Genomic DNA, 14,670 nt, shown 5'->3' with positions numbered 1-14,670 from the left:
TGTTTGATTTTTGAGAAAATATGTTTAACCACGACAACCTAAACAACCGATCTTTTATGTTGCCAAGAAATTAGGAGGTGTTTACTTTTGGTGATAAACTGGATTTACAATACATAGGGAAAAGTAAAACGCCCCCTTATAATTCTTGTTTTCATGGTTGTGTTTCGGAACACATCTCGGTGTCGTGTACATTATATGGTGTCCTTGATGATCTCATATGGAAAAGTATACATGCTGATTGTGAAATTTGTGTATAAGCAGGTGAAGCATGGTGTTGGAGTGAAGGAAATTGTGGAAACACATTTTAGGAGGTTGGGAAGCAGCAACGGGAAGAAACGTCGGTAGTTTCGTCGTTGGTGGCTCTTCTGTGTTGTGTGATTTCTGTTTCTGTCTCTTTTCTTGCTTGTTTTAGAAACCTTGAGACCTCTCGACACCACTTACCTTGTAATATGACTATGTTTTGCCTTCTCTTTTGAACTGCGGTTGCAATAAAAGATAGGAAAATTATTTTGGAATGTAGAATCTCGTCTCAGCCGTTCTTGCACGATAGTTTTGTATCTATATGGGATGATTGGATTTGATTTGCTGGAATATATGATGAGTTAATATGGCAAAATAGATACTACTATAAATTGGCTTCAAAGATATAAAAAAAATATATGAGTTTATTTTTAAACTTAAAGTATTGTTTTTTCCTTAATTGATGAGAGAGAAATAAGGCCATATATAAAAATACCTAAAAATAATTTGGACCATTTCTCAATTTATGTATCCTCCTTACTTGATGAATTTTAGACTAAATTCATGAGTTTAGAAGTTACTGATTCTAAATTAAGGTTAGTTTTAGGACAATTTACAACCAAACAATTGATTTGTTCAAGGGAAAGTTTGCGATCAAGAATAGTAGCTTTGATTGTGAATTGTCCTTTAAACCAAATTCATTATTGGCGGTGAAGTAAGGGATAAATTAGTGGCTAATTTTCAGTTTTTCTATGTTGATGATTTTTTTTGTGATCTTAATTATCTTAAACGACTATTTATCAGTTAACTCAATATAGGACCTTCATATTGTAAGCTTCCATTGACTTTATTAGAATTTGTTGAAGAATGGATGAAAAAACTCAAGACATAGTTTGAGAATATGGTCTTAATCCGAGCATTTTTACACCAAATGTTGTCAGTTTTTTTGTTTCTAGTTATGTGTTTGATTTCAATGATGTGTTACAACATTATGTAATTTTCACCGATGAAATAAACTATGAAACTGAAACATGAGCAACAAAACTAAAGCAACAACCATCATATTCATGGACTTGTGGTCCTAACATTGAGTGGCAAGTCCACCTTCATAATTGCAAGTAACCATCTAACCAACACAAAATGAGATAATCCACAACCCATCTACAAACATCACAGCAATATTAGATCCATCACAAACTCCAGAAACAAGACAACAACTAAATGTTGTTACTACACCAACACAGTTAGTAAACCATCAAAATCATTACAACACATCACATTAAACAAATACAAGCTTTCAAGATTATTGTTTGCCTCACCTCACCTCATACTCCCCCTATAAATTAATCTCATTGATCACCACTCCTCATTCAAATCACACTAAAAGAAGTCTCTTGGTTTGAGAGAAAGAATCATGGAGGGGAGGAAGCTAGCTCTCTATTTCGTCGCTGCGCTCGTTGCTTTTGCTGACGTTGGGGCAGGAGCCGGAGACGTTGGAGCGCCGGCACCCGGGCCGAGCACCTCCGGGGTGGCAGCGCGTGTCCCTGCTGTAATGCCACTTGTTATTGCTTTCTTTTTGAGTTTTCTGTAGTTCATCAAATCAAGAATGTATGAGAATTTGGAAACCTTTTTCTTGGAAAAATGAAGAAATTGGAAGGCTTCATTTTTTTCTATTTACTTGTGTGCATGTTATGAATATATGTACAAACAAACAAACAAAATAGTTTCGTTAAAATTGAATTCATTCCAAGTTGAGCACAGAATCCCACATCGGAAATCTGACGAACAAAGAGTTGATATCTGTAATAAAAGCGGAAATGAGGGAAATGCAATAGTTATCTTTGCGCTTGGGGCAATGACGCAGCTAGTGAGGTTCTAACCGAGGCGCGTCTATTGCTGGTTGAAAACTATTTCCAAACCCCCTCTTTGGCCCGGGCTTGACTCGGGCCATCGAGAATTTCTGGAAGAGCTTCCTTTTAGGTAAAGCTCTACAATTCCTAGTTATAAAATTTCACTCCTATAATATTTTGCTCAATTTCCGATTTCTGCAATTTTGGACTCGTTAGTTGCTGAAAATATCTAAAATTTGATGGAATTTTTTCGTTAATTTTGATTCTGTATTTTACTTGTAATCTTGTAGGAGCAAATCACGATATAGAATGAGATTTAGCACTGAACCTCAAATTTTAAGTTAAAAATTTATTAATTAGAATTTTGGCTGTTAATAAAAATATATTACTTAGAATTTTATTACTACTATATAATAAAAATATGATTTATTTTATATGATAGATATTAGTATTAAATTTATGTTAATCGGACACAGGGTCCAAGCCGCTCAAAAAGTAGAAACATACGACCCAGAGGGGGCTACAAAAATTCAGGAGACAAATATTCCAAAATAAAATAAAAAGTTAGATTAAAAAATTCAGAAGACAGAAATATAAATTGAAAAGTAAAATAAAATAATAAAAAAAAAATTAGGTTTATAAGAGACAAATATTCCATAATAAAATAAAAGGTTAGATTAAAAAATTCAGAAATATAAATTGAAAAGTAAAATTAAAAAAAAAAATTGGGTTATAAGATCCACCGAAGTGGAAAGCCTAAACCGGATGTGCGGTAACAGGTAAAGCCCGAAAGCTGTTCCCGTCCCTGTCGGGGGAGATGCCAACCATCTCTCCTTTCTACGAACACGAGTTCACCTACTGCTTCTCTCTTTATAAACCATTTAAACTGATGTTCAAAATCCGATGTGGTACAAACTACAATTTCGCATCCAACCTCTCAACTTCACTCTATTAGTATATAATCATATTCTTTAAAGTCAGAACAAACTTACAACAAATAGTAGGCAATTCTCAAATATCAAGAGTGATGATTTAGCATTACATTTGCAAAACACCAGTCTTAAATTGCAAATATAACATTAGAATTCAACTAGAGCTACAAAGTTAACAACACCACGAATGTAAGTGAACACAGATTGCAGCCATCTCTACAGCTCCGGTAGGCCACGACCAATACAAAGTCATTCATAAGCCAAGGATTTGGATCTCTAGATAGCCAGACACGCGATATTTGGAAGATCTTGGGTTGAGCTAATGCTGGGGGAGCTTTGGAGTCGAGATATTTTCACATGAAGTAAACTATATTTTTGTCCCTGACGATCATCAAGCTGCCCTTTTCGTGCATTATCTGCAGACGAGATGATTCGTTTGCTGTTATATTTTTCAAAGTCTGTAGAATATACAGAGTTTATTGAACTGAATATTGATATTACCTCCAAAAGAGCCATGATCTCTGCTGCAGAGTAAGGGGCACCTGTGCCGCTGTTAACTACGCCCTCAATATCGGCAATCGACATTTGTTCCACGTGTTGGGTGTGTCTATACCTCCCCAATGCAGCGCTGAATGTATCTAATCTGCTTGCAGGGAGCAGATTCAAGGCGAGTCAGCCTCACAAGTATTACAAGTACATATGCTAGGAAATGAATCGTCAGTTAAAATGAATTCTTGATCAATAAATGAATATATAGATCAAAACAGACCTCTCTGATGATATGTTCATTTCAGTTGTTGGAGGTGGGTCTACATCCATCGCTTCCATATCACTTCCAAAAAAAAAAAGAAATATTATCAATGAAATTGTAATATATATGGAACATTAATTTAGAGAAAAATCAAATGGATAGCACATCAAAGACACCAAACTCCACAGTAAATAGACCTAGAGAGTTAAAATTGGAACTTACTCTGTTGTGGCAGTAGAGCCAGCATTGTTGGTCTTTTTTCTTCCAGTTCTACGAGCTCCATCATTATTACCAGCCTCAGTGTCCATGGTGCTGTCTCTTTCCATTTCTCTCAGCTTTTCTTGCTCCCGCGCCTCCATTTCACTCAGCTCTTGATGATAAATGGCGAAGTTTAGAACTTGAAGAGCAGCTTCAGCATCCGACTTAAGCACCTGTTTCAAGATCAAACATTATAGCAAGTCTAGAAAATCATCAAACGCACAAAATCATCATGGTCATAATTTGTAAACTGATTAAGATTATAAGGGTGTTCCTTCAAAAGGTTTCTCTTCTTTGCAAATAACTATGTAAAGAAGTGTCAAATTATGTCCAACTAGAATCGAGATAATGAATGAACTGAACCATTCTGCTGTAGTACCTGTCTTCGCAGCCTCAATTTAGCATGAGCAGTAGATAGACGAATTATTGTTTCTAAGGTTCTTGCAGTGATTGGAAGTGTCCCTCCAGTCTAAAACATATCACATATTTCATTTAGGTGACGATAACCACAGCTTAAATTCCAGAAGTTAAATCAGATCGGTGTAGTATTTACCAACCTTTACATTTGAACTTGCATTTCTGAGCTCTGCATATGTAGTTGCTATGTGTTCAGATGCCTAGAGAAATGATTTGTCAATCAAAAAAATCGAAATGTCAAATGAATTGAGCATGAGGTGTGAGTGTCCACAATATCATTAAAGTTCAGGACATGGCATAGAATCGGTTATCATATATCTTTATGCTCTCAAGCAACCTCACCTCATCAGTAAGCTCAGGCTGAATCCTGTTTTTGGCATAGTGAATATACTTCTTGAGAAAATTGATGGTGAGAGTATCTCGTTTACGACTCCTGTCAGATCTTCTCCCATGTAACATTCTGTTGTATTTGACAAAAACAGTAGAACCGGCCTCGGGATCATCCTCCACCTCATTTCTTGAGCTCTCATCTAATCTTGTGCCTGCGTACAAGGTGTTCAATAACTTATATGTTCTAGATTTATATCTTTACATAGTTATACATCTGCATTTCAATTGAGAATAAGGCCTCTATATTTAATAGAAAAATAGAGTTCACAGACCTCCATCAGCTACTGATCGATAACGATGCATTCTTAGCACGTGTTCTGAAATCTGGCGATCAATCCCAGGATCCATTTGATCCAAAACAATGAACAGCAGATCAAAACGAGAAAGCAGAGAATCCGGAAGTCCGATATTCTTAGTTGGAGTTAGCGAACGATCATACTGTGCATATAGTCGATATGGCATTAATAGTGTGCATGATAGGGATCAGCAAGCGTTGAACTTTCAAATGCTTTGAGGACTTACAGTTCCGTATATTGGATTGGCAGCTGCCACTACACTACACCTAGCATTTAAAGATGCATGAATACCAGCTTTGGCAATTGTTACTGTCTGCTGCTCCATCACTTCATGTATAGCAACACGATCTTGGTCATTCATCTTGTCGAACTCATCAATACAAACGACTCCTCTATCTGCAAGAACCATGGCACCAGCTTCTAGCCTTCTCTCCCCTAAATTCATGGAATGATCAAATGAGCAAAATCAAAAATCTAATGCTTAAACCACAACCAAGGCCATAGTTTACCTGTTTCTTGATCAGAAGTAACTGCAGCTGTCAACCCAACCCCAGAAGAACCTCGACCGGTGGTAGATATGGCTAGAGGAGCAATGTTCATGATGGCTCTCAACAACTGAGACTTAGCAACTGAAGGGTCTCCAACCATCATCATATTTATATCACTAGAAATAAGAAAACAGCATATAAGGTCAAAAACATCTAGAGCAGGCAACAAGAACAAGAAGCCATGCTCAAAAGAATTAGGCACAGGAAACAGGCAAATCTAATACAGTGGCATTCCTTACCCCCTCAAGTGGGTTCCATTTTTCAAGTTTTTCTCATTTCCCCCAAGCATCAACAGAATGACAGCTTTCTTTATCCACAAATGCCCGTATATAGAAGGTGCGAGAGAATTAGCAAGTAGATCAAATGCATCTTCTCTTTCAGATATCTTTCTAATATTTTTCATATCATCACTTGAATACTGTAAATTCTGTGACATTTTGTTAAGAAGAGATACATTGTTGGCTATAAGGACAGTCCTGCATTAGCAACGAGAAGCATTGTAAATACAAATCGATAAAAAAAAGGTGAAACAGATTACTAGAAATTTCTTCTGCAGACATAATAACCTGAACACTCCATTCACACTGCCTTTGCTTTTCCCAGGCAGAGCCTTGTAAATCCCAACAATTGCCACACGATCCCCAGGCTTACATGAATCCACCAAATCGTCTTCTACAATGATATCCACAGTTCTAGGAAGTTGTCCAGGGGCTGAGTTTTCCGGAACCTCTTGCATAGATAGTGTCTGGTGGTCCTTATAGGTGCACAAACCAAACTCAGTTACCAACAAGTTGCCATTATCATCCTGCAACAAGTTGGAACTTATCAGAGTTACCTCAAGGTAAAATGATTAGAGAATAGAGAGGGGAACCCAAGAAATCTTACACGTGTTGGATACACTGATCCAGTGGGCAAGCCAATGTTTGATGTAATGTCCCTGTATTCCCTAACTGTGAATTTATCAGTAGCAGGGCAAAAGTGGACGCTTTTTACAACCTTTGGCCTAACAAGAGAACCTACATATAGAACAAAAGGTTCCAATTATTAGATTCCCGGTTACAAATTTGAACTAGGGGAAATAACACTGCAGTACTTCATGGATGCTCTAAGTAGAATCACTACAATAGTAAAAGCACATTTGCCTTTTACATGACGATACTTTTATATCAGTTCAATCATACAACTGGCAATACTATATAAGAGAACTCACAACTGCTAATTGCCCTGTACGATAAAACTCAACCCCAAATTCTGAAATTGTAGACCTTGTGACTTTAAGAAATTATTAATACTAGTAGGTAATGCCGATCTTTCACTAATTTACCTGCAAAAGTTAACTGATTAACACTCTACCAAAACACCAGTTATGTGCATTATGCTACTTCGCACAATTATGCAATTTAATTCAAATTTCTCAAAGATCATTCAAATTTACACACTTACATTTAGTAACAATGCCCTCGACACAAACCATTGAGCCAATAAAGCCAGACAAGAGATCTCTTGGCGTCACCCTTCTCGAAACAAAGGGGCCCTCGAGACCAACCAAAACCTGCTCCCCTTCCTTGAGATACTTGGCATTCATGCTCCTAGCCATATCCGTCACCGCATCACAGAGTGGCTGTATGTACTCGCTTGGAGTTTGCAAGAGCCTGCAATTTTTACAAAATATCACTTAGGATACAACAAAATTTATTCAAACACTAAGTAATTAGCAGACAATGCCGTCAACCTTCGCGCCAGATCCGTGCCTTCTCTGTGGTGGTAGAAATGAGCGAGATTAATCACACAACGGCGACGGTTTTGGTTGAACATTAGGTCGAGAGATTTCTTCAGTTCAATGTTGTAATCCTGCGAATCAAGCATTTCACAAGATGCTTAATAAGAAATGCCAACTACCAGAAAATTGAAAACAATTACAAATTCAGTAAATTGAATCATGCTGTTTGAAAACCCACAGTTTGCTCGAAAAATTTGAGGAAAGTGCGCTTGTGCGCCGTCCTGATATCATCGCTGAGATCCATCCCGAATCTTCTTCAGCTCCCCTTTCAGTCGGAAATGCCTCCAATTAGATCGCGCGAGGGAGAGGAGTAAGGAAAAAATCGAGAAGAAATTATCTTTTATTTTTTGGGGGGTTAGGGCTTCGGTATTTGGCGGGAAAGAGGTAAGCAATTTTGGCGGGCAAATTGAAAGGGGTGTGTTTATTGGGCTGCTGGGCCCTTATTTGCTGTCTCGGTTTGATTATTTCTCTTCTGTTGGGCTGAATATGATCTGAGTTTTGACTATAATATTTTTATTTATCTTTTTAGTTGGGGGAAATTTTGACTATATTACAAACAGTGGGTAACATATAATCGTTTGGCTCACTTTCAACTGTCATTAGCTGCCTTCTCGATGAGTTTCCTTTGGAGAAAAAGAAGTTGCAAAAATCTTTTCTGTAAATATGTATACACTCGATATAATTTTTTCTAAATTGGTAAGCTGATTTTGTAAACTTACTTCAAAGATAACATTAATATTTTTTGTGGATAAGAAAATTGGAATTTATGCTATGGTCACTCATTCTTGCAAAGGGGACCAAAACCATTCGGATAGAATAATAATATTTGTCAAATTCCGAGATTTAATACATTATTCAAGATTTGTTAATGACAACATATATACTAATATTATTACTTGGATGGTGAGAATGATAGATGAGAGGCAATCAATGTCTGACTATGTAACGATTTGCGCCATGGCTACCACCTGATTGATTAACAAATGTTTACATATAAAAAATAGTAGTATCTGATTTTCCTGTTCTATCCTTATTTTCTTTCATGATAAGTACATTTTCCCATACTGCAGTTTTGCTCGAAAAAAGAATGACCTTTCACTTTAGGGAGATTTGCTTTGACACACAAGTTTCTAATCTATACTTAAAATACCAACTTACTACACTCCATTGCCATCTTGATTTTTTTAATTTTTTTTTTGTTGAAAAATATGACTTGATTCTAACATGGAAGACAATCATTGTGGTTTGATTACTTTTTACTTTGAGGTTATGATTGGTACTATGATTCATTTTCTCTTTGTCAGATAATGCACGTATGTGACATTAATTTGAAGTTTTCGCCTTAAATATTATGTTATGTTCGTTTTACACTTTCCCGCTCACTCATTTTTAAGTTTCCATGCACTTTTTAAGTTTTCGCTTCCCCTCCGTTGTATTGTATATATCATGAGGTGGATTAAAGCTAAATGGGGGGTGTTTTGAAATAATAGAGGTTTTGTTAAAAGTTGCTCCCATTGTTTGGAAGGACTCGATTTTGGTTTTGAAGATGTAATTACACTCATATTTACGAGGAGGCAAATGGATTTGTTAAAAGTGGAAGATGGATGTCGTCCATTTAGTTTTTTTCCCACTAAAATTTCCTTGAATGGGTTTTAACGTTAATAATACAGCTTGTGCAAGGTTGCTTTAGTATTTCTTTCTTCTTTTTCTTTTATATCACTACCTCTACTTTTGCCTCAAGGCTCCTTTAGGTTTTCTTTCTTCTTTTATATCACTACATGTATTCGCCGATGGCATTTCGAGATTTTTTATATATTTTTGCATATCTCAAATGACATAAGTTGATAACAACCCAAATACGTGTTGAAAATTTAGGAAAGGTTGAGATATACACGATTCATTATTGAAAAAAAATACTAGTATATATTTTTAATGGAAATAAGGCTGAAATTGATCTCTGAAGAAGCATAAAAAAAAGTATTAGGGGTTGTTCAAGACAAAGGTACATACAATTAAAAATAACACAACTGTTGCTACAAGATTGAAGCAAAAATGATGCTTTCCAGAAGAGGTTAAAATAAACGCTCGGGTGGAATACTAGTGCTCAAGAAACTAGAGCTTAGGGCCTGTTGAGACGAATATAAGCCCGGCCGGGAATGCTGAAGGAGAGCGACTAGTACAACGAGACGAGGAAGCCGGCTGCAAGCAACTCAGTTGGAAGCTTGAACCGAATCATGGCTTGAATGCAGAGAACGCGACAACAGAGTTGTGACCTCCAAATCCAAAGGAGTTCGAGATTGCTGCAAATGATTTTCCGGATAGAAGTGAGAAAACCAGGGTGCAAGATTGAGAAACCAGAGCGTATAAAACCTCATTGTTCAACGTTGAATAAGATAATAGTATACGAGATCTTACCAACATTGATGTCGTGCTGCTGTTTTTCATTTGCAACGGTGTCAAAATCTACAGACGGCTCTCGGTTCTGCAGAAGCACAGTATATATGTAACTTGTAATATTGAAGAAGAAAAAAAACAATTGGAAAGAGAAACTTGGAGCAAACTTGAACTGTAAAATAGCCACGGACTGTGTTTCAAGTATCCGTTCATTTATTGTTTTTAACTTACAAATTGATTTATGGTGGGATGAAGCCATCCCATTGTAATTGCTTTTACTGTTGCAATAGCTTCCAAACCACCAGCAGCGCCAAGACAGTGCCCTATCATCGACTGTAAGAAGATAAAAACGCAGAAAATCAGAATCATGCGCATGTGTGTGTGTGCAAGAGAGAGGGAGAGAGAGAGTATTCACCTTAGTTGCATTTATTTTGATCCCAGAAGTATTCTTGAATACCTTCTTAATAGCGTTTAGCTCGGCTAAATCACCCACGATCGTGGAAGTAGCGTGTGCATTTATGTAGTTAACCTGAAAAAGCATGTGTTCCGACCAGTTATAGCTGCTTTCTCGAAGAGTTGCTACCATAGCAACTTTCGAAGATACCTCAGCATTTAATTTACTAAAGAAAATAATCCCAAAATCATTTTTCAATGTCAATTTTGAGTTCGAATTTAGTATGCAATAACAGAGGCAAGAAATAGGTTTTCTGTGTCAAAAAAAATACCACATTAACTAGGACATGGATGATCATGAAATTATGAACGTGCTATACAGTTGTAAAGAATATCGTTGCATTAAGATAGATGGTTTTAACCCTTCCTAGGAAAAGGTGCACCCGTGAAGAGCATCATACGAAAATATAATTCAAATCTAGAGACGAAAGAAGTACCTCTTCGGGTGAAACGCCAGCATCTTCGAGGGCACTCTGAATACACGACGAGACTCCAAGTCCATCAGCTCTAGGATCTGTCATATGATACGCATCACAATTTACCGCACCTCCCAAATATTCAGCAACGATTGGCGCCCCTCGTTTCATTGCGTGCTCCAAACTTTCCATCACCTTTTTAAAAAGATAGAAGAAACACTAATTTAAGGCTACCTAATCATGTTTGCAGACCCGAAATTTTGAAAAAGATAGCACGCTCACCAAAACTCCAGCACCTTCGCCCATAACAAAACCATCTCGATCTTGGTCCCAGGGCCTTGAAGCAGTTTGTGGATCGTCGTTTCTTTGTGACAACGCTCTGCAAGCAACAAAACCACCCAATCCAATAGGAATAATTGCAGCTTCAGTTCCACCAGCAATCATCAAATCAGCTTCTCCCCTGCGGATGTGGTTGGCAGCCGCATAGAAACAATAATTCGAGGTGGCACAAGCAGTGGAAATCGAATAGTTGGGTCCCATCAAGCCAAGATCAATTGCAAGCAAAGCAGAGGCCATGTTTGTTATAGCGTAAGGTATGAAAAACGGAGTTATTTTCCGGTGACCTTTCTCTATTAGAGCCTTGACGCCATCGGAGAATACTTGAAGACCACCCATTCCCGTCCCGACCAGAACACCACCTCGGATCTTATCAATCTGCAATAACAACAAACCAAGTTAAAATGAATTACAAAAAAATCAGTTTTGGCAAGATTTCACACTACAAATGGAAGCATAATGAAACTAGACAAAAATCAAACAATACCATAGGTCAAATTCCAAATAAAATTTAAAAAACACAATCAAACAATGGTTTCTCATTAACCAATTCAACAACACCAATCCATGTCCAATGCAAAAAGGCGGTGAATTTACACGCACTAGAAATTGGGCCCCAAAAAGGCCAACAAGATATTCTCAATCTACCAGCCACAACGATATGAAAAGACGTCACACACAGTGATGAGGCAAATGATTTTTTTTTTTGGCATTGGCATCTATGAAAAAGCTACTACTCACTACGAAAACAATATCTTCATCACATTATCAAACCCAAATTATAGATCACAAACCAAGTAGACAGCAGCCAAGAATTTAGCAGCCAATCCCAAGGATTAACAAATCGATATAAAGGCCAAAATGAATTGCAAAAATACCATTTTCTGGAGAGATTTCCACACTGCAGATGGAAGCAAAACAACTAGACACAGATAAGCCAATTGGAAAAAATTCCTACAAGCCAAACAGTTAGTTACTTCTAAACAACACGAACCAAAGCTCAATGCAGATAGCAAATGGATCTACACACTAGAAATCGGGAGCTCCAAAAAAAACTCAGCATTAATACTCACTACTAACACAGCATCCTCATCACATTATCAAAACAAATTCAAAGACGAATATAGATCGTATAACAAATAGACAGCAGCCAAATCCCAAGAAATAAATTCGATAGAAAGGTAAAGATGAATTGCAAAAACCCCTTTTTTGGCCAGATTTTCACACTGTATTCGAAAATTTTCATACAAACTAAACAGTTAGTCGCTTCTAAACAACACGAATCAAAGCTCAAATGCAAATAGCCAATGGATCCACATACAGACACAGTAAACATCGGAAACTCCGAAACACTCAGCATTACTACTCACCTACTAAACCAACATCCTCATCACACTATCAAAACCAAATTCAAATATATATATATATATATATATCGTTTTCTCCGAAATCACGGAAACCTCAAAATCAAGCTGGAAAAGGCACAATTATACCTTATTGATCTTCTCCCCGCCAAGATCTGCGCTCTCGAGCGCCTTCTTCCCGGCGACAATGCAATACCTCAAGCAATCGTCCAATCTCCGATCATTCTTCCCGTCAATGTAGCCCTCGGAATTGAAGCCACGAATCTGGCCGCCGAAGCGGGTGGGGAACTTGGACGCATCGAATCTATCGATCAGTGTGATGCCGCTCTCGCCGCTCAGCAGCTTCTCGTAGTAGGCGTCAACCTCGTTCCCGAACACGGAGACCAGCCCCATGCCCGTGATCACCACGCGCTTCTTGGGGTCCGTCTCCCGCTTGGGCGCCGCGGCGGCGGAGGCGGAGACCTTGAATGGGAGCTTCTTCTTGGCGGGAAGCCTGGCGCTGGTGCTCCCAGGCAGGGCGCCGGAGCGGAGCGGGTCGAGAGGGGAGGGGCGGAGCGCGACGGAGTTGAGGGATTGCATGGCGGCAAGAATGGCGATGGGAACGAGGTGGTATTGATGAGGTTTGGGTGAAGGGGTTAAGGTTGATGGAGCTGTGAAGGGGGTTTTATTGTCTCACATTTTGATTGGATACTTCGCCTTCCTCACATTTCCTAAATTGCAATTCCAACCAATTTTCCGTAAAAGGATATTTTAGTAATTATGGATGAAAAAAAATACCCCACTGTCCTATCTTCATAGTCTATTATTCATTTTTTATATGTATCACATATAGTTCACTTTCTAAATTAAGTTAGCATTAAATTTCTTTTTTTACCAAAGTAATCTTATTTAAATATAGTCAAACATAGAATAAATAAGAGCAAAATTGAATAATTACATATATTTTGTATTTTCCAAGTATTATTTGAATTTTCTAAATACTATTTATTACATTTTCTTAATATATGTGAAAAAGTGAAGTGGACTATGGCGGTGGGATAGAGGGAGTACTACTTCTATTTAATACTTGTGCATAATACTTTTACTACTAATTCTAAAGAGGTAATTCTTTTGAGTACGGAAATTAAGAAAACTTACTTTTTAGTAGGAAAGTGGTAGAAAAGTGATATGGTCCACACCAATTAAGTACACATTTTTTACTCAAAATGGAAAACGAACCTATTAGAGTGACACATCCCAAAAAGAAAAACGAGCCTATTGGAGTGGGACGGAGGAAGTACTATTATTAGTGTTAAGGGTATAACAGTCATAATTTTGCATGCCTTTTAAGTGAATTGAATAAGTATTTTACTACATCAATAGTAGATTAATCTACTTCTATTTAAATTAAAATTATAATTAAGCATAATATGACCAAATAGTATCGCTCTTACAAAATAAAATATTTCCTATGTCCACGAAAAAACTTCTTATCTTTCTTTTTTGAGACGTTCACAAAAAAACTTCCTACTTATTTTTGGAATATACTCCACCATTTATAATTACTTACTTTTCACTTTTTCAGAACTCTCAATATTAATTATAACACTTTTTCACCATTTTCAATAAACTCAACAATTTTTTCTCCACTCTCAATACACTCAACAACCTTTTTTTTTAACTCGTGTCACTCCCTCCTAGGAAGTTCTTTTATGGACAGAGGGAGTATCTAACAAATCATTTAAAAATTGCCTAATAAAACAACTTTGGTGGGTCATTTTTCCATTATATACGTATTTTACATCTATTTATTAATCTTATTCCTTTAAATCACATCGTACTTTCGGTCATTTGATCATTAAAAATTTAAAATCTATGGTGAATGTATAATTTTGCAGGATGAATGCATCACTTGAGATCGGATTGTGAAGGGAGTTTTTTTTTTTTTAAGTGCATTCATTTTAATAGCGAATTCATTAATTTTTACAATTGATGCATTAATTATAACAATTTTTAAGAAAAGTGTAGTTTTCACTGGAACCACAACCATAGGAAGTAGTTCAAGTAAGAACCGTTAAATAATTTCGGAGAATCATTTGCAGTCATTATATCATTAAAATCTACAATTGATATACCATATTATTGGATGAATGCATCACCTAGATTCAAATCCTGGAGGAAACGAAAAATTTAATTTTTTCGAGTCCATTAGTTTTAACACTAGATGTATTAATTTTTACAGCAGATGTGTTAATTATAATGGTTC

General features: G+C 36.9%; 2 protein-coding genes and 2 non-coding genes across 4 annotated transcripts; 1 reads left to right on the top strand and 3 right to left on the bottom strand.

Moving 5' to 3' along the window:
- The first annotated feature begins 2,077 nt into the window (after positions 1 to 2,077).
- LOC131013761 (U4 spliceosomal RNA) lies at positions 2,078 to 2,228 on the top strand. Its single transcript, XR_009097844.1, has one exon. It is a non-coding gene; the product is annotated as a U4 spliceosomal RNA (small nuclear RNA).
- Positions 2,229 to 2,808: 580 nt separating this feature from the next.
- Positions 2,809 to 2,937, bottom strand: LOC131013758 (U6atac minor spliceosomal RNA). The gene has a single exon (XR_009097841.1). It is a non-coding gene; the product is annotated as a U6atac minor spliceosomal RNA (small nuclear RNA).
- Positions 2,938 to 3,011: 74 nt separating this feature from the next.
- On the bottom strand, positions 3,012 to 7,801 carry LOC131013595 (DNA replication licensing factor MCM3 homolog 2-like). The gene is made up of 16 exons (XM_057941720.1): positions 7,641 to 7,801; positions 7,415 to 7,533; positions 7,126 to 7,334; positions 6,568 to 6,698; positions 6,249 to 6,487; positions 5,922 to 6,158; positions 5,644 to 5,798; positions 5,361 to 5,569; positions 5,111 to 5,276; positions 4,791 to 4,990; positions 4,589 to 4,648; positions 4,411 to 4,500; positions 3,996 to 4,204; positions 3,792 to 3,854; positions 3,524 to 3,665; positions 3,012 to 3,438 (listed from the first exon to the last, which is right to left on the bottom strand). The coding sequence occupies exons 1-16, from the start codon at positions 7,704 to 7,706 to the stop codon at positions 3,376 to 3,378; spliced, it is 2,358 nt and encodes a 785-aa protein (XP_057797703.1). The 5' UTR covers positions 7,707 to 7,801; the 3' UTR covers positions 3,012 to 3,375.
- Positions 7,802 to 9,420: 1,619 nt separating this feature from the next.
- LOC131013598 (3-oxoacyl-[acyl-carrier-protein] synthase I, chloroplastic-like) lies at positions 9,421 to 13,154 on the bottom strand. The gene is made up of 7 exons (XM_057941722.1): positions 12,555 to 13,154; positions 11,008 to 11,439; positions 10,747 to 10,920; positions 10,272 to 10,385; positions 10,088 to 10,189; positions 9,878 to 9,944; positions 9,421 to 9,762 (listed from the first exon to the last, which is right to left on the bottom strand). Exons 1-7 carry the CDS (start codon positions 13,002 to 13,004, stop codon positions 9,695 to 9,697), a joined length of 1,407 nt encoding a protein of 468 aa, XP_057797705.1. The 5' UTR covers positions 13,005 to 13,154; the 3' UTR covers positions 9,421 to 9,694.
- Between the last annotated feature and the right edge of the window lie 1,516 nt (positions 13,155 to 14,670).

This window comes from Salvia miltiorrhiza, chromosome 2 (assembly GCF_028751815.1).
Source record: "Salvia miltiorrhiza cultivar Shanhuang (shh) chromosome 2, IMPLAD_Smil_shh, whole genome shotgun sequence".
NCBI lineage: Eukaryota > Viridiplantae > Streptophyta > Magnoliopsida > Lamiales > Lamiaceae > Salvia > Salvia miltiorrhiza.
Note: the sequence above shows the minus strand (reverse complement) of the source record. Positions and strands in the feature narration are given on the sequence as shown.